Source organism: Oncorhynchus tshawytscha, linkage group LG03 (genome assembly GCF_018296145.1).
Source record: "Oncorhynchus tshawytscha isolate Ot180627B linkage group LG03, Otsh_v2.0, whole genome shotgun sequence".
NCBI lineage: Eukaryota > Metazoa > Chordata > Actinopteri > Salmoniformes > Salmonidae > Oncorhynchus > Oncorhynchus tshawytscha.
Genome location: NC_056431.1, coordinates 19,982,165 through 20,005,794, shown reverse-complemented (window position 1 = coordinate 20,005,794; position 23,630 = coordinate 19,982,165). Strand labels below are relative to the sequence as shown.

Sequence of the window (23,630 nt, the reverse complement as noted above, 5' to 3'; positions counted from 1 at the left end):
ATATGTATATATTCTTATTCCATTCCGTTACTTAGATTTGTGTGTATTAGGTAGTTGTGGAATTGTTAGATTACATGTTAGTTATTGCTGCACTGTCAGAACTAGAAGCACAAGCATTTTGCTACACTCGCAATATCATCTGCTAACCATGTGTTTGTGATTTCTCCCACGACCCACGACTGGACTTCCTCTCAACAACATATTTGGTGGTGAGAAAATGTTCTAAACGGATGCTTCAGCTTTATAGCCCCTGTGACGTGTGTGGTTACCCCTTGTCTGTGCTGGTTACCCCTCGTCTGTGCTGGTTACCCCTCGTCTGTGCTGGTTACCCCTCGTCTGTGCTGGTTACCCCTCGTCTGTGCTGGTTACCCCTCGTCTGTGCTGGTTACCCCTCGTCTGTGCTGGTTACCCCTCGTCTGTGCTGGTTACCCCTCGTCTGTGCTGGTTACCCCTCGTCTGTGCTGGTTACCCCTCGTCTGTGCTGGTTACCCCTCGTCTGTGCTGGTTACCCCTCGTCTGTGCTGGTTACCCCTCGTCTGTGCTGGTTACCCCTGTCTGTGCTGGTTACCCCTAGTCTGTGCTGGTTACCCCTCGTCTGTGCTGGTTACCCCTCGTCTGTGCTGGTTACCCCTCGTCTGTGCTGGTTACCCCTCGTCTGTGCTGGTTACCCTCTAAACACTAACAGTATTGCTGGGGGTCAATGTATGCGATTCGGCTTGGCCTTTGGCATCATTGTCTAGGCCTGTAGCAATGGAAAGAATAAGTGAAAGCATGTCATTAGGCATTTCCCATAATAATACAGAGCAACTGCAAAACGTACACATCATGCTGTTATTATGTAACAATTCCCCCACATTCAGATACGAAATGATTTCAGAGAGCAGAATGTTTATTGTCATTAACACAGAACAGAAAAAGGCTCCTGTATTGTACTGCCTTGAAGAGACAGAAAAACAAAACATTCTTTGGGATCCCTATTTACACTATATAGTTAGAACACAGATGTGGGAGAACAATTCAACAAAAATAAATGTAAAAATAAATACAAAAGGCATTTGGGGCAGAAAGAATACTTTAGTTACACTATAGTGCAAATAGAAAGTTGAACATAGAAATGTGCTCTTTGTATGAAACCTCTTATATTACAGGTCTCTTATTGTAATCAGTGAGGGGATAATGATCATTTAACAACAGTTTGATGCTATGATCTCAGAGTATTTGTTAAGCATATGCGATGCAGTAGAACTAGTAGGTAATAATGTTGAAAATGTGAGATGGTGGCAGAGTGGGATTTCAGTGTAAATTGAGAAGTGTCATGGGATTGGAGCCTCTGTTTTAGTTGTTTAGCTCCTCCCCTTCTTTGCGCTGGAAGCCAGTGTTCTGCCTGTTCACCAGGTCAGCATAGGTTCCACCTTTCTCCAGCAGCTCAACATGGCCCCCTCTAGCACCTTTCCCTCCTCGAGAACGACAATGTGATTGGCCTTCTCCACAGTGCTCAGCTTATGAGCAATCAGCAGGACTGAGCAGGGGTTTGAATCGTTGAGCAGAGCTTGGTGGACCTAAGGACATGGAGAGAAACATGAGTTTGTTTGAATTAAAGCCACTGTACTGTCAGAGATTAGCTGAGATTAAAATACACTGTAAATCAATATTTAATGTTAGGGAAGGAAACAACCTCCATTGGGTTATATTGTGAGTAAATTGTCAACAGCAACTGATTATCCCCCCAAACAATAGATCTGTCAGTCTGTTGTAGTGAAAGATAACAAGACTCAGAGTTCTCCTACCAAATGCTCGCTCTCTGTGTCCAAGTTACTGGTGACATCGTCCAGCACTAGAATCCGAGGCTGTCTGATCGGAGCTCTGGCGACGGCAATGTGTTGCTTCTGCCCTCCTGAAACCTGGCCTCCCTTCTCCCCGGCATCTGTGGAATAAAGAACAACAATTAAGTATGAACAGTAGAGCTGGATAACACACATCCACTACAATCATGTCATCAGTAGGTTACTGAAGGAAAAGCACTAACAGTTCAAAGTTAAAGCTATGCAGAAAAAAGTGTAACGTTCTATCAGTAAGGACTAAACAACGCCCCAAAGAAACAATATTACCAATCCTATCAGGATGAAGTCAATATGAATGAAGCTTTTGGGACATACAGTGCCTTGCGAAAGTAGTCGGCCCCCTTGAACTTTGCGACCGTTTGCCACATTTCAGGCTTCAAACATAAAGATATAAAACTGTATTTTTTTGTGAAGAATCAACAACAAGTGGGACACAATCATGAAGTGGAACGACATTTATTGGATATTTCAAACTTTTTTAACAAATCAAAAACTGAAAAATTGGGTGTGCAAAATTATTCAGCCCCCTTAAGTTAATACTTTGTAGCGCCACCTTTTGCTGCGATTACAGCTGTAAGTCGCTTGGGGATGTGTCTATCAGTTTTGCACATCGAGAGACTGAAATTTTTCCCATTCCTCCTTGCAAAACAGCTCGAGCTCAGTGAGGTTGGATGGAGAGCATTTGTGAACAGCAGTTTTCAGTTCTTTCCACAGATTCTCGATTGGATTCAGGTCTGGACTTTGACTTGGCCATTCTAACACCTGGATATGTTTATTTTTTAACCATTCCATTTTAGATTTTGCTTTATGTTTTGGATCATTGTCTTGTTGGAAGACAAATCTCCGTCCCAGTCTCAGGTCTTTTGCAGACTCCATCAGGTTTTCTTCCAGAATGGTCCTGTATTTGGCTCCATCCATCTTCCCATCAATTTTAACCATCTTCCCTGTCCCTGCTGAAGAAAAGCAGGCCCAAACCATGATGCTGCCACCACCATGTATGACAGTGGGGATGGTGTGTTCAGGGTGATGAGCTGTGTTGCTTTTACGCCAAACATTACATTTTGCATTGTTGCCAAAAAGTTCAATTTTGGTTTCATCTGACCAGAGCACCTTCTTCCACATGTTTGGTGTGTCTCCCAGGTGGCTTGTGGCAAACTTTAAACAACACTTTATGGATATCTTTAAGAAATGGCTTTCTTCTTGCCACTCTTCCATAAAGGCCAGATTTGTGCAATATACGACTGATTGTTGTCCTATGGACAGAGTCTCCCACCTCAGCTGTAGATCTCTGCAGTTCATCCAGAGTGATCATGGGCCTCTTGGCTGCATCTCTGATCAGTCTTCTTCTCTGTATGAGCTGAAAGTTTAGAGGGACGGCCAGGTCTTGGTAGATTTGCAGTGGTCTGATACTCCTTCCATTTCAATATTATCGCTTGCACAGTGCTCCTTGGGATGTTTAAAGCTTGGGAAATCTTTTTGTATCCAAATCCGGCTTTAAACTTCTTCACAACAGTATCTCGGACCTGCCTGGTGTGATCCTTGTTCTTCATGATGCTCTCTGCGCTTTTAACGGACCTCTGAGACTATCACAGTGCAGGTGCATTTATACGGAGACTTGATTACACACAGGTGGATTGTATTTATCATCATTAGTCATTTAGGTCAACATTGGATCATTCAGAGATCCTCACTGAACTTCTGGAGAGAGTTTGCTGCACTGAAAGTAAAGGGGCTGAATAATTTTGCACGCCCAATTTTTCAGTTTTTGATTTGTTAAAAAAGTTTGAAATATCCAATAAATGTCGTTCCACTTCATGATTGTGTCCCACTTGTTGTTGATTCTTCACAAAAAAATACAGTTTTATATGTTTATGTTTGAAGCCTGAAATGTGGCAAAAGGTCGCAAAGTTCAAGGGGGCCGAATACTTTCGCAAGGCACTGTACCTGTATCATAGCCATTGGGCAGGTCAGAGATGAACTTGTGGGCGTTGTCCAGCTCAGCAGCCTGGTACATCTCCTCATCAGTGGCATCATCTCTGACATATTTCAAATCAAGATCAAATCACAGTTATTTATAATGCCCTTCTTACATCAGCTGATATCTCAAAGTGCTGTACAGAAACACAGCCTAAAACCCCAAACAGCAAGCAATGCAGGTATAGAAGCATGGTGGCTAGGAAAAACTCCCTAGAAAGGCCAAAACCTAGGAAGAAACCTAGAGAGGAACCAGGCTTTGAGGGGTGGCCAGTCCTCTTCTGGCTGTGCCGGGTGGAGATTATAACAGAACATGGCCAAGATGTTCAAACGTTCATAAATGACCAGCATGGTCAAATAATAATAATCACAGTAGTTGTCGAGGGTGCAACAAGTCAGCACCTCAGGAGTAAATGTCAGTTGGCTTTTCATAGCCGATCATTAAGAGTATCTCTACCGCTCCTGCTGTCTCTAGAGAGTTGAAAACAGCAGGTCTGGGACAGGTAGCACGTCCGGTGAACAGACAGGGTTCCATAGCCGCAGGCAGAACAGTTGAAACAGGAGCAGCAGCACGGCCAGGTGGACTGGGGACAGCAAGGAGTCATCATGCCAGGTAGTCCTGAGGCATGGTCCTAGGGCTCAGGTCCTCCGAGAGAGAGAAAGAAAGAGAGAATTAGAGAGAGCATACTTAAATTCACATAGGACACCGGATAAGACGGGAGAAGTACTCCAGATATAACAGACTGACCCTAGCCCCCCGATACATAAACTACTGCAGCATAAATACTTGAGGCTGAGACAGGAAGGGTCAGGAGACACTGTGGCCCCATCCGATGGCACCCCCGGACAGGGCCAAACAGGCAGGGTATTTGATGTTCTCCTTGCCAGAACGAGCAAACAACACCGGCTCCTGACTCACCACACTGATCTGAGAGAAATTATTCATTTAGATAATGCATTTAGTTGGTTAATAACTTCTCGGCAAACATTGTGATCATGTAATTTTCTTTAAAGGCTGGTAGCTAATTATGTTAGGCACTAAAATAGCTTAGGGGAAGAGTAACATTGCTTCGATTGCTGTTTGTAATGACCTGGTCGTGCAGGTACTGGTTCTTGTAGCTGTTCAGTGGCTGTCCATCCAATAGGATCTCTCCTTCCTGGGGCAGGTAGAACCTCTCCAGCAGGCTCACACAGGTGCTTTTCCCTGCTCCAGAAGCCCCCACAAGGGCAGTGATCTGCCCAGGCCTCAGCTCCAGAGACAGGCCCTGAGAGAAATTGAGATTTAATTTCTGTTATTTTAATTCATATCCAGTATATGTGTATACAGTATACTGTAAATATACTGTAGATACCTTGAGCACAGGTGTATCTTCCCTGGTAGAGTAGGTAAATATGACATTCTTGAACTGAACATATCCCTCAAGTTTCTGTGGGGCAAGGGTGCCTTCTGGAGGAACATGGGGCTGTCGGTCCACATACTCGAATATCTGCCCTCATCACACTTGGGTAACACGACATCACGGTCTGTCAGACAGGAGGTGTAAAAGCGGCACCAGTAAGTGACTGTCAAAATGTTGCTACTCAAAACTCTAGTTGTGATTCAAATGTTGTGATAATGATGAATCATTTTGACCCCCTATTTTGCTGTAGAACAACTTGGCAGTGCCTTGTTAGGGCGTGTACATTTCGGTCTGTTTGGATTTGGCAGTAGGGACCAAGCTTAAGATGGCGGCAGGTAGATTGAATGGAGATTGTTCATCTATGGCCTTACCTCCACAGCAGAGGAGAACTGGAGCTCGTAGAGCACAAAGGCCACCAGGTCCCCACTGCTGACGGTCCCCTCTGTCACCAGACTACCGCCATAGTACAGGATACTGACCTTCAGGAACAGGCTTGACATCTGAGAGGGAGACAGATGGGGTTACTATGGATTATGACTAGGGCTCAGAGTTTTCCAGATCATGTAACCAGGAAACACTCTGGGACCTACAGTAGTTATAGTCTATAACAATGGCCCAGAGCTTTCCCTCGTCAGTTCACATGGCCAGGAAAAACTCAGGGTCCTTATTACAGACAAATTCATGCAACCTCGTGAGTCAATGTGCAATCCAAGCTCTTTGGAACTGAATTTGATAAATTGCTCTCACACTGTGACCGTTTACAATTGAAGCTGAGACTCAAGCTATTGGTCCAGGTTGAGGCTGCGTAGGCTACTGCTTCCTCTTTATTCAGAGAGTAGGTCTTCTCCAGCCTCTTTCTGTAGCGCTCCTTCTCGCCCTCCTTGTTGGCAAAGCTGTGTACTGTCTTCATAGAGGTGAAGGTCTCCGTGGCAACGTCATTGGCCTGGGCTAGTGACTTTTGAACCTTCGCACCGAGCTTATGGGACAAAAACAATATTCACAGTTACCTTCTGATTGGTCAGGTAACATTCTGTTCTGTCTGCTTTGTAGTGCTGTTTTTGGTGACTGTAACTTGTAGAATAAAGATGTATGCAAACACGAAACTGCAACTCTCAGACAAGGTTACTCATCACGGGAGTGTTCAGTAGTTCACAAAACTACCCCCACTATAACCTGGTCCCAGATCTGTTTATGCTGTCTAGCCAACTCTTATTGACATTGTCACCCCATACATTTTGTCCAAAAGGCACAAACAGATCTGGGACCAGGCTACTTCCACAACAATAGGTTAGAAAAGGTCTGATTTCCTGTACCTGGTACCGCTTGCCGGATATCTTTGGTATGACCCAGATGATAGGGAGCCCCATAGCGGTGAAGAGTGACAGCTTCCAGGAGAGATTGAGCATGAAGATGAAGTGGAAAGTGACCCGTATGAAGTACCACATCAGCAGACTCAACTTCTCACTCAGAGACTCACTCGTGTTGTTGGTGTCCGTGGTGATGCGTGACACAAGGTCACCTAGAACAAAGGTCATAGGTTAAGTTAGCCCCGCGGAGGGGACGGCGTGCAAATATATATCACACACACATATATATATATATATATATACCTTGAAGAAATGAAAGACCCGCACAATACTCTTGACAGGATCACATGTTTATTAAGATACTCTCCTTTTCACGTCACTTTGGACATACAGTATGTGTTTATCAGTTAGCTTAATCAATTAGTAAACCAGCAACTGTATAAAATATATATATTTAAGAAAGGTGAAGTACAGGTAACTGCCAAAATAAAGAAATCACTTGAGCAAATGATGGATACATAGTATATTGAAAGCAGGTGCTTCCACCCAGGTGTGATTCCTGAGTTAATTAAGCAATGAACATCCCATCATGCTTAGGGTCATGTATAAATATGTCCAGCTGCCCATTATTTTGGCTACCTTGGCTAGAAGAAGAGATCTCAGTGACTTTGAAAGAGGGGTCTCAAAGCAGTATAGGGAATCTATGTCAGAGCACATTGAAGCTATTCTGGCAGCTAGTGGTGGTATTTAATTTATTTAGGCAGTTACCTGCAGATTGCAATGAGATATGACTCACCTGTCTGAGCTTTGTCAAAGAAAGCGATCTCCTGCTTCAGCACCGACTGGAAGCCTAGGCGCTGGATGGAGGTGTGTATGCGACACATGGTGATGTTGTAGATGAGGTCACACACAGCACTGAATGATAGAGATGGGAGAAGGAGGGCAAATAAACACGTTACTACAGTATCATTACAATGAATGCCCTATGAAAGTGGTTAGGACACTTGAAACCTCAAAATTAAACAGGAGTATCAATTGGAAGGACTCAATAGTATCACATCACTAATTATTGATATATGCTGTACCACACCTCATGACTGTAATCAGACATGACCGTGATGGCGTAAGTGAAGGCTTCAGGCTCGTCTTCATTCATAATCCAGTCAGTCATTCGGCCGGTGTAGTGGGGAATAAGCCATCTCACCAAGGGAAGAGATGACGACAAGACTCAGCACGACTCCAAAGCGTATGATATAAGGCTTCATGTATCCCATCAGTTTCTCTAGAGATGCCCCAGTCTTCTTCTGTGGTTCCTTGGTGGGCTTGGTAAGAAGAGAAGGGACGTAGCGTGTCCAGTACAACCATGCTACGACTGTTATGCAGTAGCCCTGAAGTAGTTGAAAAAAAAGTGATTTTAGTTTGTTTGGTTTATCAATTTTTAAAACAAAAAGGGTATATATATTAATATATATATATATATATATTAACATAATTATAGCAATATAAACCCACCCCCTGCCAGGAGTGCCATCCCCATAGCTGCCCCAGGATGGACTGGCCACATACCCAGAGAAGGCTGATGTAGATTGGGCAATGGAAGCAGAGGACCCCCATGCTCTGGAGCCCCTCGAAGCTGCTCATCCATAGGGGACTTCCAGGGAAGGTGAAGGTGAGAAAGAGGTGGAGGCCGGCACGGAGCAGGCTTCCACCCCACAAGGTGATGAGGGGATGGGGGAGGAGGAGAGGGGAGAGTTGGGCCAAGCGGACTGTCTGCACCACACACACATCCATGCACAGGAAGAGCAGTGGAGAGAAGTTCATTTTCGGCATCCTGAACAGGCTCTAGAACAGGAGTTTGGGACAGATAGATAATGAGGTTGAGGAACATCAGGGTTATATTGAGGAGGACTAAGTGGGATACCATATGGAAAATGAAATGTGCACATAGATTTGTTTATAGCCTATTATGGAAAAAGTGGACATTTGGGAATTAGTTCACACAAAATCCCAATTAAACCCTTGGGACATAGATTATCTGAAAATATTGGAAGGAGTGTGACCATTTAATGAAAAACAGCTGGCCGACTAATAAGAAACACCATTGGGTGCTGGAGTATGTAATCAACTGTTACGTTATGGCGCTTCATTTTTACTTTCACTTTCAACTAGGTGAATTTCAAAGTCGTTTAGGCTTCAGGATGGATATGACGAATGGTATTAACACATTACAATGCATTATGTAATATATAATACAATATAACACGCAAATTACTTTTTGAAAAGATAGACTACTCACGTTTGCATGTGGGCTATTACGAGTGAGGTTGCAATTTATTCTGAATGTCAAGGAAACGATAGCCTATATTCTATGTTACACCCTCATATCATACAAAGGGCCATCTTAGTATTAATTTAGTTATACTGCAGTCTGAGACTGGACTGGAGGACCCCACGTTCAAGTTGGTGATTGTGCTTCATACCAAAACCGAAAATACATAACTGAAAAGTCTCTCATGAACGACCTGCCCCCTCTTGCCTTGCCTTACTGAGTTTTGCAAACGCCGATTTTAGATTAATTATACTATGCTATGCTTTATGTGAAACGACTAGGTGATTACTGTGTAAGGGCTTGATATATCTGAAAATGTTGTACAGTAAATTACTTACTGGCTGATTCACCTTTGAATTTGAAAGGAATCTCATGTAGAATAGCGACATCGTGTGGAAAGCTTGATGACCTACACGATGATAATCAAATCATTATCACTGCTCTATCATCGATACATTATTTCCACGATCATCTATTGCATATTCCCCCTTGACAATGCACAGCAGCCTAATGTTTTATATAGGTTTATATAAACTCATCATATAAAACATTTAAAAAACAATTCTAGGTTTTTGCTCAAATACCTCAAATGAAGGTCAAGAGTAAGTAGTATGCCTTAGCCTGAAATAGACCCCCGCAAAATAACTTGAAAAGGCACACAGTGTTTGTTGTACCACCTGCTGTGAGGCTGTTTCTTGGCACAATTGATGAGTCCTTAGGTTAAGGATGAAAGAAGAACCCCCTAGTTTCCTGTTCCTGTATCCATCCTTTCATTTGAGACAGATGACATAAGGTGCTGCAGCTTTATCTGTCTATTTTAAGACCCACCACATTCCTGGAGGTTATTATCTCTTCTTTGAGATTTTGAAATACTTTTATTTGTCGTTTTCAGTAGATAAGATTATATATATATTTTCTAAATGCAGAGAGCATGCTCCTGCATGGGAGGTAAAGAAAAGTGACATATTCATAATGTGACTCAGAGAAGGAGTACTGATTTAGGATCGGTTTTGCCTTTTTTAAATGTAATTAAAATGTTTGGATGAACGGGGGGGGGGCTAGATCGCTACTCCTATTCTGAGACGCTTTATGAATACAGGGTCTGGTTCATTTGAAAGATTACATCCTGAGACATTGAAATCAGTAGAAAAACTGACTGCAGACTCACACAAAGACCACAAACACACACACACACACACACACCCACACATACACACCCACACACACACACACCCGCACACACACACACACACACACACACACACACACACACACACACACACACACACACACACACACACACACACACACACACACACACACACACACACACACATCCCGCTCCTATTCTTTTCCACACAGTGGCAGGAAGTTGTCCACATATCCGCAGTGCTACTGAGGAAGAATTAGAGAGAGGGAGGTGGGTGGTAGCAGCACTGGAGGTTAGGGTGTACACTTTAGACATAAACTGTTCACACGGTCCAATTGCGAACACGGTCTTCTCTTGAAGATACCCAGAGAGATACCTCACGACACTTTGGCGGAGTACAGACCTGCCGGACCTGCCATAGCTGGACCAAGGCATTGGACCTAGTAACCGCACTGGTACAGCTGGGAGGATAGTGAGAGAGAGTAGACTACTGCTGTCTCCATCCTCCTCTCTGGGACCTGCTTGGCCCAATGATGCTGGTGCTGTGGACAGCTGTTCTGTTGGGTTTGAGCAGGTGGTGTCGAGGTGAGTCCGTCTTACAGCTATTATCTTGTTGATACGATGTTAGATACCTATGAGAGTGAGGTAGAGTCTCTACTAGGTAATCGTCTAAAGAGAGGAAGTCATACATGGTACTTCCCAACAACGAAACATACTTTTTTTTTACATTCATATTCTCACTTCTATGTTTTATAGATTTCTGAGGATATATCATTCGGAGAAAATCCTGTGACGTACTTGACATATGCTGCTCTCACATTCTTTCAGCGTCACTTTATAAGATGCTGCATGAATGTGTCCCTGATTTAAAGATGTAACTAACCAAAAATATTGTACTGTATTTCCTTGAATGTTCACTGCTATACAGTACACTATGTCTAATCCCAACTCTCCTGTGTTATGATTTAATTGTCCCTCACACACCTGCCAAGCCTCTCCATTGTCCCTCTCCATTACATTCCTCATCGCCAGGGTGACGACCTCCGACCTTCATCCAGTCCCAGCCCACTCCATTTCCTGTTGCTATTCGCCTCTCCTGGAGACTTCCTGTTTGTGTCAGGCCTCCTATTTCCCGTTTCATGGTTCATGCCAAGGACACACCTTTCATAGCCTGCCTGGCCTGCATGGTACCAAGCATTGTTAACAATGAATGCTTGGTGGTGATAGGTACATATAGGCCAACAGGTTCTTGTGTGATACAGTAGTGTAATTAATGGATGCTTTTATCCAACGTGATTCAGTTTAAGTTAGTATATTAGTGTCAAGTGGAAATCCAACCTTTGTGTGTGTGTATGTGTGTGATTCGTCCCCAAGTAGCAGCAGCATCTCCCGGTGGTGACCCCTGGGCCCAGTGTCCATCCAGACAGTGTAAGGCCACGTTTGGAGATGGGTCATGTGATAAAGACTGCACCGAGCCTGAGTGTCTGAGGGACGGGTTCGACTGTCTGAGGGACAAAGGACACTGCAAGTAAGACACTGTAGCAGCAGGGAGATCTGGGCTGCATTTCATTCCAGGAAGATGTTCCATCAACCTTTCCCTTTGTTCACTCTCCTTCATGGATCAAACAGGACTGGATATGTGAAAGCAATATGGTGACTTACTCTTACCCAGTAGTCTCATATTCATGGTGAGGGGAGTGAATAAGAGCAGAGAGGAGAGAACATCTTCCCGGAATGAAACGCACCCTGCTCTTTACTCTTTATCACTCTCACTTTCCTTTTTGTATACATCCAGATGTTTCAGCTGGGGTTCACACTTTCTCTGCATCCCTCCAACTGTCCCACCTCTCAGCTCAGGCCACATCCACTACTGCCGAGACCACTATGCCAACTCTTACTGTGACCAGGGCTGTGAAAGCGCCGCCTGTGGCTGGGACGGGAGTGACTGTCACAGGCACCACAGCCCTCTGTGGGCTAAGGGCACCCTGCTCCTGCACACCCACGTCCCCCTGCAGCACGGCACATTTTCCAACAGTTCCCTTCTCTGGGCCCTCAGCACCCTCCTGCAGACGCCCCTCAAATTGCGCGGCATGGTGCCCCTTGACGCCAGCAAGGACCTCTTCACCTTTAATCCCCAGCAGCTCGAGAACCTGCTGGCTCAAGCTTCCTCGGATGACTCAAATGGGTAACTATAAAGAGATTATGATTTTGCTTCCCCAAATGTTTTACCTTAACCTAGTTTATTTTGTTAACATCTCATCAATGCTCTCACTCCCCATCTCTCTGAAACAGCTCTCTCCTATTCCTGCAAGTGGATAACAGGCCGTGCTCCCGTCTTCCTTCTACCTGTTTCCCGTACGCCATTGAAGCAGCTAACTTCCTGCGGGCTGCTACGTTGTCGACTCGTGTGTCGGTCCCCTCTCACCCAGAATTAAAGGCCATTATTAGTGTAAGAGGGGTTGGGGAGGAAATAGGGGGGAGAGAGGAGGACCCAGTTGAGGAAAAAGAGGAAACTAATGGTATGTATCCTGTTACATTGTGTGTGTGTGTGTGTGTGTGTGTGTGTGTGTGTGTGTGTGTGTGTGTGTGTGTGTGTGTGTGTGTGTGTGTGTGTGTGTGTGTGTGTGTGTGTGTGTGTGTACCATCTAATATCTCTGCACCCCTTCTCTGCACAGGAGCAACACCTCCATGGCTATGGGCTGTGATCGGCGTGGCAACGGGCCTTGTACTGGCTTTGGTCTTGATGGTTGTCTTGGCGATCAGAAGGGTGAGACGACGACGAGCGGAGAGGGAGGGAGGAGAGAGGGTTAGGCACAGATCCACTGTCACTGAGAATGACAGCGGAGCCAATGTGGCCAAGGCATGGGCACAGCACACACCCCACCGAGAGCAGAGGGGCAGGACAGGGAGAGAGAAAGACAGGAATGGGATAAAGAAGAAGAAAGCAAAGGAGGCTGAGAAGAAAAGACGCAGAGATCCACTGGGGGAGGATGCCATTCGACTGCGGTGAGTGAAGATGAAGGATTATGGGAGAAGTTAGAGGATGTTCAGTCTAGGAAATCAACAGCGCTGTGATCACATAACAGTTTGCTTCATTGTAATGGGTTGTATGGCTTTCGGTTGTTTGCATTAAGGTCATTTTAACCTAACTGAACTTTTAATCTGTCTGTAAGATAAAACTGTTATGTTGGACTGCCTCTATTTTACACAATATTAGTGATACTGTAGTAATATCACTAAGTGTGCACAAATTACTACTATTCAGAGCATAAACGTATGATTTCAGGCCCCTGAAAAAGGACCTGGATATTGGAAGTGACACTGACTTTACACAGAGCTCTATGGAGGACATCAACAGGTCCATCTGTGACCACCGGACGCAAGAGCAGAAGCACTACCGCAGCCCTCCGAGCCACCCACAATCACCCACACAACGTAACATCACCTCCTGATCATGGTTAACATACTGCATTAATAGGCTTGTAAAAATGATTCATTATTCTCTTATATTAATTTGTCACAGAATAGTTTACGGTTTGCACAACGTAACTAAGCATGAAACTAAATTGACTTTCAGCTCCCCTTTTAGCTCCCCCAAGAGGATGGGAGAGAAATGCTGTCCCGTCGACACATCACAGAACACCCAATCAAGTGAGTTCCATACATATTCTACATAAATGTCAATGTTTATTTACATTTTAGATAACGTGGTTATTATTTACAGTGTTCTATTTTGACAATACCAAATATTATTTTGACAGTCTGGTTCGGTTCAGTGGTGTGGTCCAGATGGGTCAGTTGTCCTGATTCGTGCAGTCCGGAGTGGGCTTGACCGTGTGGTTCTGGAGCTGCTACGAGCTGGGGTGCCGGTCAACAACACCGACCACACTGGTATCACTTTACTCTCTCAATTTCCCAATTACATTATTAACCAAAATGTAGGCTAGACGGTACAATAAGTAAACTGAACTTCCCTGTAGAGTGTCATGGGAGGATTATTGTGCAAATATATTTTAAAAATCAATATTACGTGGAACAAATGTCCATAAATGTTATGTAGCTTCCATAGGTGTAATAACTAGCTTATAAACACACTGCCTCGCATACATATTACTATATTGTATTACTTTGAGGGGTTGAGTAACCAGTGTAACTGACCCCATCTCTCTCTGGTCCTCCCCATGTCGCGTCCCTTTTTGTGTCCCTTCTCTTCTCTTCTGTTCTGGTAAAACCTCCATGGCTTCCCACTCTTCCTTCCCATTCCTCTCTACAGCACCCCTGCTGCCCCCCTCTCAAACCGATACAGAAGTTAATGTGCCCTAGTGCCCAGGCAGTGTGGATGTACCATATTAGCCTTCCTTGCTCTTCTCTCTCTCTCTCTCTCTCTCACGCACACACACACACACCATCTCTTTCTTTCCCTCTCGGGCTAATTCCCTAGTCCCTCACCATCATTTGCATTCTCATTTCCTCCCTTTCAAAATCTCCCTCTTCCCCGTCTTTCACCCTTTGGGCTTGACTCTGTTGTATAATGTTTGTTCACTGGCTGACTTACTCCCTCTCTTTCTGTACTGAACTCCCACCTTCCTTCCCTCACCTTCCTCCACTTGAAATGCACTCTCTCTCCCAGGGAGATCAGCCCTCCACTGGGCATCCTCAGTTAACCACCTCTCCTTGACAAGAACCCTCACTCGCTACGGTGCTGCTGTGGACCTACAGGACAACAAGGTACCAAGGCCAGCAGATGCCTCTTCTTTTATGATTATTCACGTACTAGTATGAAGATTTAGGAAGAGGAACTTCGAAGAAACTATATTCAGTTGAATCTGCGTAGAATGGTTCAACTTTAAGGTACTCTCATATTATTGTTTCGACACTCCCATTCTCTGATATATACCACTCCCATTATCTGATAGGGTGAGACTGCTCTGTTCCTCTCCGCCCTCCACGGTTGCTACGACACCGCCCGGTTCCTGCTCCTAAACGGGGCCAATCAGGATCTGTCTGATCGCAGAGGACGCCGGGCACTGGATGTTGCCCGAGAGGGTATGCATCATCAAGTCTTGGAGCTCCTATTGGCTCACAGGGTTCAGAGAGTGCCTATTCCTATGGAGCAAGCCAATGATATGTTTTGGGATGAGCGTGCCTTGCTGTATAGCCAATGGGTGAATTCCCCTGGGCTCCCTGGGAGAAGTGCCTCCTTCTCTGGTGTCATAGGGCATCGGGATATGTCTTCGCCTCCACCAAGGTAAAGTCTTGTGGCATTTGACACATCTACTCACAATAACATTTAGCAATTTACTAATCTTGGTAAGGCAAATTCATCAGCCTACTCATCTGATCGCCCTCTTCTTCTGACAGTGATTGGTCAATGGGCAGAATGCAGTGCCCTTCCCCTCAGAACTGGCGGCCACAGCTCAACCAATCAGTGACCGCACTGGTCACCCCAAGAATCATGGGGCGTCCCCCACGGCCAATCAGCACTCTGCAGGAAGTTACCTCAGAGGACGAAGATCGTGAAAGGCCCCAGAAAGTCCCAAGAGCAGCGACACCGCACTTCCTGTTACCCCAGCCTGCTCCTCGACAGCGGTCCTTCTCCTGTACCCAGAATGCAATGCAGCGTCGCTCCAGTTCACAGCAGCCCGAACCGACTTATGTTGCCTTATCAGAGAAAATTGCCAATGAGTCCATAGAAAGAGTGATCGTAGTCCCTCCTACAGATGCTCCCATCCAATCAAATCGTAGATCAATAGTCGATAGTAGCGATAACCCCAACAGGGCGGCGCCAGAGATTGAAACAGCAAGTTTTAAAAAGGCAGACCAGAAAGCCCGAAATGAGAAGCTAAATAACCACATGCCCGACTCTAAACAAACAGCTTTGTAAGGGAGAGAGCTCTGCTAAAATGACCCCAAATACCATGTCAATCATGTGCTGTTTACATTTTCTGTAACAGGCTCCTTGCCCCTAAATAACAGCAGATTGACAGACGGGATATAAACTCAGTCAATAAATGAGTAACTTAATTTACTCTAAATATCTAAATCAATAAACTATGAAATGATTAATGTGCATTTTATTTCTGCCATGTTAGGCAGTGACCTGTCTCTCTTATGCTGATATCAACCAATCAAGACAGACCAACTGACTGTGAATACAGAGACTTTATTGTAAAAGAGGTAGAGAATACAGGTGTTTTTCACTCACTGTACAGAATGACAGCACTGTTGATATACTCATTCAAACTGTTAATATAACCAGCACACACACTTCATTCATGATATAGACACACAGACAAACAAGCCCAGTAGAAAAGAGAAAACAAACACACTAAATCTTTGGATTTTCTATATTGCCCCCACATCCTCTAAATGCAACTATATCTGAGCTTTAAATGAAAATCCTAAAATATTTGTAATAACAGCATTAATATAATAGCCTAATAAAACAATGGTAACGCAATTTCCCAAGCCTCCCTGCCTACATACCACAGTAACATATAAAGTTGTGGAAAACAAAAACCCATGATCCCAATACAAAACATCACACACACTCACACAAAAATCACACATTCAGCTCATACAAACATAATGAACAGTATCATTGGACAGTAAGAAACAGAAAGGACATACAAAAACTGCAGCCAAGTAAGGGTGATATCATTCTTTCTCCGTTGTCAATCTTTCCATCTATGTCATCGACCCAAAGGGGGCGGGGCCATCAGTCTGAGTCCCCCGAGTGGTCGTTTCCCGGGGAAGTGGCAGAGGGGGGCGTGTTTTGCCCTTGCCAGTTCCCATTAGTCTGCAAAAGAGAAAAAGACATGGTGACGTGTAGTGGCATTAACCTACACTAACCCCTCTCCACTCCAATACAACTCATCCCCAAGGTTGTTGTTGTGAATGTGATCTCAATTAGCTACGAGCTAAAATAAAGATGATATGTAACATGAAGTGAATGACAGTGAAGTTCCATACTTGTGCTCCCATGTAGACAGGCTGCTCTCCATTCATTGGTGGAACACCCAGGAAAAGGTCTGGTCCAGTGAGTGAGAAGCCCCCCGATCCTGTGGAGGAACAAAAGGGGAGATGTCTTTAATAAGGGCTACTAGGCCTACAACATCAACCTGGTCCCAGATCTGATCCTGTGGAGGAACAAAAGGGGAGATGCCTTTAATAAGGGCTACTAGGCATACAATATCAGCCTGGTCCCAGATCCGATTGTGCTGTGAAGCAGACTTCTATCGTTGGACAAGGAGTTGGCACGACAGCACATTAGGAAATTACGCAGGTCTTTCCTACAAAATTACGCAAGCCTTTCCTACGCACTTCTCAGTAGTTGGTGTTCAGACGTATCTCATTCAGTTGCATAGTTCCCTTGCGTGTGCTGATTAAGCTTAATTCAACCTCTGTAAACCCTCCCACTTGCTGGTCAATTTTCTTGTGGAGTTTTCATTCAATAGGGTTTTCAGCACATTTATTTTAAGCCATCCCTTTAAATATGGTGTACCTTTTAGTTAGAATTTGTTTTGACAGACTCAACAGAATATATCGAGAGAATGGGTTCAGAATATTAGGGATCAATGGAAGAAAGCCATCTAAATATATGCATATTCGTCTCCGTTTCAGCACCAATTGGTAGAATTAAAAATAGAAAGCTGATAGATTATTTAGGGTTAGGAAAGTATTTATGAAAAAACAGGTTTGGAGAGCCTTTATGCACGAAAGAAAACGGTTGTTTGATTCATTCTGAAAATCACCAAATTCAGTTTTTAACCCATGGTTATGTTGGAAGATCAGTGTACGTAGAATTATAATAGGGAGGATAGTGTACAATAGTAGACTATACCCTAATCTATTGCCCACACTAACCATGGAACTGTGTGATGACACAGCCAAGTATTGCGCCATGCGTTGGGTTCAAACTGTTACAGGTTGGTCTGCGCTCCGTTCCATAACGATTTCATTAGCCTAAATGTAGTCATAGCTCTTTGTAGAGGTAGGTTTGGGGGGGTAACACAAAAACACTAACAACCCATCCATTTCTATTATCAATTGAACCATAAACTCAAAACAGTGGTGTGTATCACAAGGCCTGGCTTCCTTTCCTCAGCTCTTACCTGTTGAGTTGGGCGTGTGTGGAGAGTCCTCGTTCTGTGTCGCCACGATGGCCGTCTTCATGGCATAGATGTTGGCCTCCTCTTGGAACTTCCCGATGTTCTTCTTGTAGCGGATTCTCTTGTTGCCAAACCAGTTGCACACCTATTCAATTAACGAGCCAGTAAGAGGCTGGTCAATGGAGTCAACTGTATATGGACGTATCAATTGGTGAGCTAATAGTAAGTATATGACGCATATACTTATGACGCAAGGTTACCTGAGAGACAGTGATGCTACACTGTTTGGCTAGTTCTTCTTTGGCCTCTTCACTGGGGTAAGGGTTGGCGAGATGGGAGTAGAAATACTCGTTCAGGACTTCCGTCGCCTGCTTGCTGAAGTTACGTCTCTTACGCCTGACAACACAAAGGTGAGTGTGTTGAGAGTGGGCATACAACCCAGGCAGAAGTGTACGTTTCACAACTACAGTAAAAACTGATATTGACACAGAATAGTCAATCACAACCTGCACTGTAATAACATGATAATGCTCTGTAAATATGACTGGTATGACCATGAATCACTGTTCATGGGGTGGCAGGGTAGCCTAGTGGTTAGAGCGTTGGACTAGTAACCAGAAGGTTGAACGTTCAAATCCCGAGCTGACAACTCTGTCATTCTGCCCCTGAACAGGCAGTTAACCCACTGTTCCTAGGCCGTCATTGAAAATAAGAATTTGTTCTTAACTGACTTGCCTAGTAAAATAAAAATGTATGGAATGTTTTATTCTCCATAAAAAAATACTACCTGAAAATGAATTGTCATTCACTATCATGGCAAGTTTTGACAGGTCACCACAATAGCAGTGTTACACGCTAACCTGGCGTCGAGGAAGCGGGACCTCAGAATCATGACGGCCTCGCAGGTGCTCTGCTTGAGTTGTGTCTGGATGGAGCTGAACTTGCGGTGGATGATGGCCACCATGCGTTCAATCTCCCGCGGTGACACAGGTCGTGTACGCGACTGCTCCCTCAGCAGGTTCATCACGTGGGTAGTGAACTCACTACAGGCCTACAGGAGACACGGAGACAGAAGGGGGTATTGGAGACAGATATGACAGTCAGTTGGGCTCAAAGGATGGAAGTCAACAGCGGGCCGACGTCGGTCATTTATGTTCACATTCAACTATCTCACCTAAATTATATCACCACATTTTTGTTTACTTTGCTAAAGGGTGTCATTTTCAGTGTATGTAAAGTGTCAAGTCCCTCCACCTCAAATCAAGTACAGCCAATGAGCCCAGCACACATATATATGTCAGAGTCAATATGAGTTTGAATCCGGCCCACTGCTCTTTGACTCACCCTCCCTCTTCCCCGTCTTTCCAACACTTTACTATCTCTTCAATAAAGCAAAAAAAACAACACAAAAGGTTTCGGACTGCCCCACTGCTTTCCCCCCCAAAAAAGAAGTAGAAAAGTACCTGGTCATATTTCTCCATCTCAGTGTGATAGATGTTGCGAATCTGGCTCAACTTGCTTTTGTAGTCTGAGTGTTCCAGTGAGCTGTCTGGAGACATCCCGCCAGAGCTGGTGGCTGCGGACACCGCCGCTGCCGCCCCGCCACCTTTCTCCGGCCCAGCCACACCCTCCGCCAGCAGCATGTTGTCCAATCGCACCAGCTGTGGGTCCTGTGATTCTTCCTCCTGAGCATTTCGCATTGATAGGCCTGCAACAAGAGAGGTCTGTCAATCTGATTCATGGAAAATTAAGAGTTACAATGTCTCCTATTACACTGAACAAAAATATCAATGCAGCATGCAACAATTTCAAAGATATTACTGAGTTACAGTTCATATAAGGTAATCAGTCAATTGAAGTAAATTCATTAGGCCCTAATCTATGGATTTCACATGACTGGGAATACAGATATGCATCTGTTGGCCACAGATACCTTTAAAAAAAAAAAGTAGGGGCTTGGATCGGAAAACTAGCCAGTATCTGGTGTGACCACCATTTGCCTCATGCAGCACGACATCTTCTCACATTGAGTTGATCAGGCTATTTATTGTGGCCTCTGGAATGTTGTCCCACTCCTCTTCAATGGCTGTGCAAAGTTGCTGGATATTGGCGGGAACTGGAACACACTGTCGAACATGTCAGTCCAGAGCATCCCAAACATGCTCAATGGCTGACATTGTGCAGGCCATGGAAGAACTGGGACATTCAGCTTCCAGGAACTGTGTACAGATCCTTGCGACATGGGGCCTTGCAGTATCATGCTGAAACATGGATGTTGGCGGCAGATGAATGGCACGACAATTCATTGCATTCACATTTCCATAGATAAAATATAATTGTGTTCGTTGTCCGTAGCTTATGCCTGCCCATACCATAATCCCACCGCCACCATAGGGCGCGTAGTTCACAACGCTGACATCAGCAAACCACTCGCCCACACGACACCATACACACCGTCTGCCATCTGCCCGAAACCGGGATTCATCCATGAAGAGCACACTTCTCCAGCGTGCCATATCCATCGAAGGTGAGCATTTGCCCACTGAAGTCGATTACATTGCCTAACTGCAGTCAGGTCAAGACCCTGATGAGGACGACGAGCATGCAGATCAGCTTCCCTGAGACAGTTTTGACAGTTTGTGGAGAAATTATTCTGTTGTGCATTCCCACAGTTTCATCACCAGTCTGGCTGTTCTCAGTCGATCCCGCAGGTGAAGAGGCCGGATGGTCTGCTTTGTGAGGCTGGTTGGATGTACAGCCTAATCCTCTAAAACAACATTTGAGGTGGCTTATGGTAGCAACAGCTCTGGTGGACATTCCTGCAGTCAGCATACCAATTGCATGCTACCTAAAAAAATACATCTGTGACATTGTGTTGTGTGACATAACTGCACATTTTAGAGTGGCCTTTTATTGTACCCAGCACAAGGTGTAATGATCATGCTGTTTAATCAGCTTTTTGATATGTCACACCTGTCAGGTGGATTGATTGTCTTGGCAAAGGAGAAATGCTCATTAGCAGGGATGTAAATACATCTGTGCACAAAAAAAAGCATGTGGAAAATTTCTGGGATATTTTATTTCAGCTCATGAAACCAACACTTTACATTTACGTTCAGTGTATATAAAAAATATTTTCCCTCTGAGGTACAGACTTGGAGAAGCACTTTGTGGAAGAAACAAGTAACGGAAGGCTCATCTTGCGCAACATTTTTAAAGTCATCATACACAATACATGTTGTTGAAAATTGTAAATAGTTAGAGAATGTTCTAACTGTCATCCAACTGCATGGATTAGGCGCAACTTCTTATTATTATGATGGAGCCAACATCTGTTTTCATCACAGATGGTCAGAAACTTTTAAACGAATTAGCAACAAGTTTTAAATCAAACAAAGGGTTTCAGTTAGTGAAAATTAACCTACCCGTTTTCTCTTTGATCTCGCATAAGACGCTGAACAAAGCTGGTTTCATTCGATGGCAATTCAATGCGTGTTTTCTGACGAATGAAAAAAAGATAATTGTTATTATTATTATTAGCTAGCTAACTAGCTACTGTAGCTGTCTATCTAGTTTATCTAGCCAGCTATTTAGCAACGAGCCATTAGCACCAACAAAATATTTGATAAGTTAGCTAGCTCCCTGCTTTCACACGCTTAATATAGCTAGCTAACGTTAACTAGATGACATTCATAACAAACATCGGCTCTGTTGTTCGTGACCTTTTGACTGGAGTTCACTGCAGCCTGCTATGCTAACGTTAGCTACGCAATGCTATGGCTAGCTAGCAGCAGCTACAATATGTAGCTAATATGTTAACATTCTATTCGTAGAACAAATGTAACATGAAATGGATGATGTCAAGATTATGGCCACAGTCCGTTGATAATATATTGTTATTCATATACATGTAAATATAGCCGTTAGTAGTAACACAAAGCAATAGAGCGTAGCTAGATAACTGGCTACTTTTAGCTTAGCAAGAATTCACCCTCTTCATCGAGTTAGACACAAAAATTATTTCGGTTTTTATAAATTTCACAACAACAGGCGTGTAAATAGTCCAGGGGAAGAAGTGATAACCATTTAATATGGCGTGCAAATAGTTTTATCATGAAACAAAGCCAGTTAGCTATCTAGCAACGTTGTCTACCTAGTTAGCTTATTAAAAAACTTCAAAGTTGAAAAGAATGAAAACTTCTGAAAACTTTAGCTAACTCTTGGCCATTGAGCAACTTTGCAGTAAGGTGTAGCTGAATCGGAATAAGTTAGAAACAATTATGACTAACTTTGCTTGTGCTTCGTCCAAACTTTGGTCGGTGATGGTCATGATTTGTTGCAATATGTCACCAATGTCTCTGCGGCTTTCATGTCCATTTTCTGCGCCTTCGTGGCCCGTGTCTCCATCGGAGCGGTGGTGGGAAGATGGATGAACCGAGTTTAGAGGGTGCATACCGGGGTGAGAGCTCAGGCCAAGGCCCCGGCCGTTAGAGGGCCCGTTGCCAGTGAGAGGCTGCTGCTGCAACATCCTGAGCGGCACACAGTGGCGCGGACGAGTAATCACAGTCACACACCCTTCAAAACTCAAACACTAGAGCAGGCCTGCACGAGAGTCCCCTAGCGATTGACAAAGAAAGTCTCGAACAAGAATGTTCATAAAATTCGATTTGTACTCCAGACAGACCCCATAGGCTACTGTACTAGGGATATTCATAGCTATGACTTTTAAACTAAGTAAGTCTTCTGAACAACCAGGTAGATGGATATAACTGTAAGGCAACTGTGTATGTAAGAGAGAAAGAGAAAGAGAAAACGTGGGAAGAGGGGGGCAAGCTGGGGCCAGTTGTACTGTTAGAGGTGCCAGTTACATTAGACGTTATTGTTGACATATCGTTTTCTTCACTGCATTGCAGGCATTAGCAGGCAAAAGACCATGTTCATAATCATCATTGTTGCCACTGTCTAATAATGGATGTAAAAAAAGAATGATAGCAAAAATTAGTTATGTAAAAACTATTTCATACTCCACATTTAGGGAGGCCACAAGGGCGTCCAGAATTGTTGTCACAGGGGCCCCAGAACCGCCACTGGAGAAGAGGGGGATCTTTCAATCTGCAAGTAGCCTAATACATTGAGCATTTGCATCCATGATGGGGAAGGGATCATCTTCTGATTTCATGTCAGCTAATTTAATAATGCATCAGCCTCATAATAAGGTCACACACAGATCTTTACCAATCAAATCATCAAATATTTATTTTCATCACATTTTATTTGTCACATGCTTTGTGAACAACAGGTGTAGACTAACAGTGAAATTCTTACTTTCGGGCCCTTCCCAACAATGTAGAGAGAAAAATAGAAAAATAATAACACAATGAATAGATACACCATGAGTAACGATAACTTGGCTATATACACTGGTTACCAGTACCGAGTTGACATGCAGGGGTACTATGAGGTAATTGAGGTAGATTTACATAAAGGTAGGGTTAAAGTGACTAGGCAAGAGGATAGA

At 44.1% G+C, this 23,630-nt stretch overlaps 2 protein-coding genes and 1 pseudogene across 9 annotated transcripts; 1 reads left to right on the top strand and 2 right to left on the bottom strand.

Moving 5' to 3' along the window:
* Window positions 1-868: 868 nt before the first annotated feature.
* Window positions 869-9,255, bottom strand: LOC112229767 (annotated as a pseudogene).
* A 993-nt stretch (window positions 9,256-10,248) lies between these two features.
* Window positions 10,249-16,067, top strand: notchl (notch receptor, like). 6 transcript variants are annotated; one of them, XM_024395740.2, is made up of 12 exons: window positions 10,249-10,586; window positions 10,994-11,228; window positions 11,376-11,529; window positions 11,854-12,186; window positions 12,294-12,520; window positions 12,677-13,007; window positions 13,288-13,436; window positions 13,579-13,652; window positions 13,763-13,892; window positions 14,632-14,729; window positions 14,918-15,249; window positions 15,363-16,067. In XM_024395740.2, exons 2-12 carry the CDS (start codon window positions 11,141-11,143, stop codon window positions 15,883-15,885), a joined length of 2,439 nt encoding a protein of 812 aa, XP_024251508.1. In that variant the 5' UTR covers window positions 10,249-10,586; window positions 10,994-11,140; the 3' UTR covers window positions 15,886-16,067. The 6 variants fall into 6 exon arrangements, with proteins under 6 accessions (XP_024251508.1, XP_024251533.1, XP_024251518.1 ...); XM_024395765.2 differs by lacking the exon at window positions 10,994-11,228; XM_024395750.2 differs by having other exon boundaries at window positions 10,249-11,228; window positions 11,379-11,529.
* Window positions 16,068-16,148: 81 nt separating this feature from the next.
* On the bottom strand, window positions 16,149-22,701 carry LOC112229761 (pre-B-cell leukemia transcription factor 2-like). 3 transcript variants are annotated; one of them, XM_042311734.1, is made up of 9 exons: window positions 22,402-22,514; window positions 22,311-22,312; window positions 21,538-21,611; window positions 19,576-19,820; window positions 18,973-19,163; window positions 18,373-18,508; window positions 18,116-18,257; window positions 16,974-17,062; window positions 16,149-16,800 (listed from the first exon to the last, which is right to left on the bottom strand). In XM_042311734.1, the coding sequence occupies exons 3-9, from the start codon at window positions 21,584-21,586 to the stop codon at window positions 16,720-16,722; spliced, it is 933 nt and encodes a 310-aa protein (XP_042167668.1). In that variant the 5' UTR covers window positions 21,587-21,611; window positions 22,311-22,312; window positions 22,402-22,514; the 3' UTR covers window positions 16,149-16,719. The 3 variants fall into 3 exon arrangements, with proteins under 3 accessions (XP_042167668.1, XP_042167663.1, XP_042167665.1); XM_042311729.1 differs by lacking the exon at window positions 22,311-22,312 and having other exon boundaries at window positions 22,402-22,701; XM_042311731.1 differs by lacking the exon at window positions 22,311-22,312 and having other exon boundaries at window positions 22,398-22,537.
* Window positions 22,702-23,630: the final 929 nt, after the last annotated feature.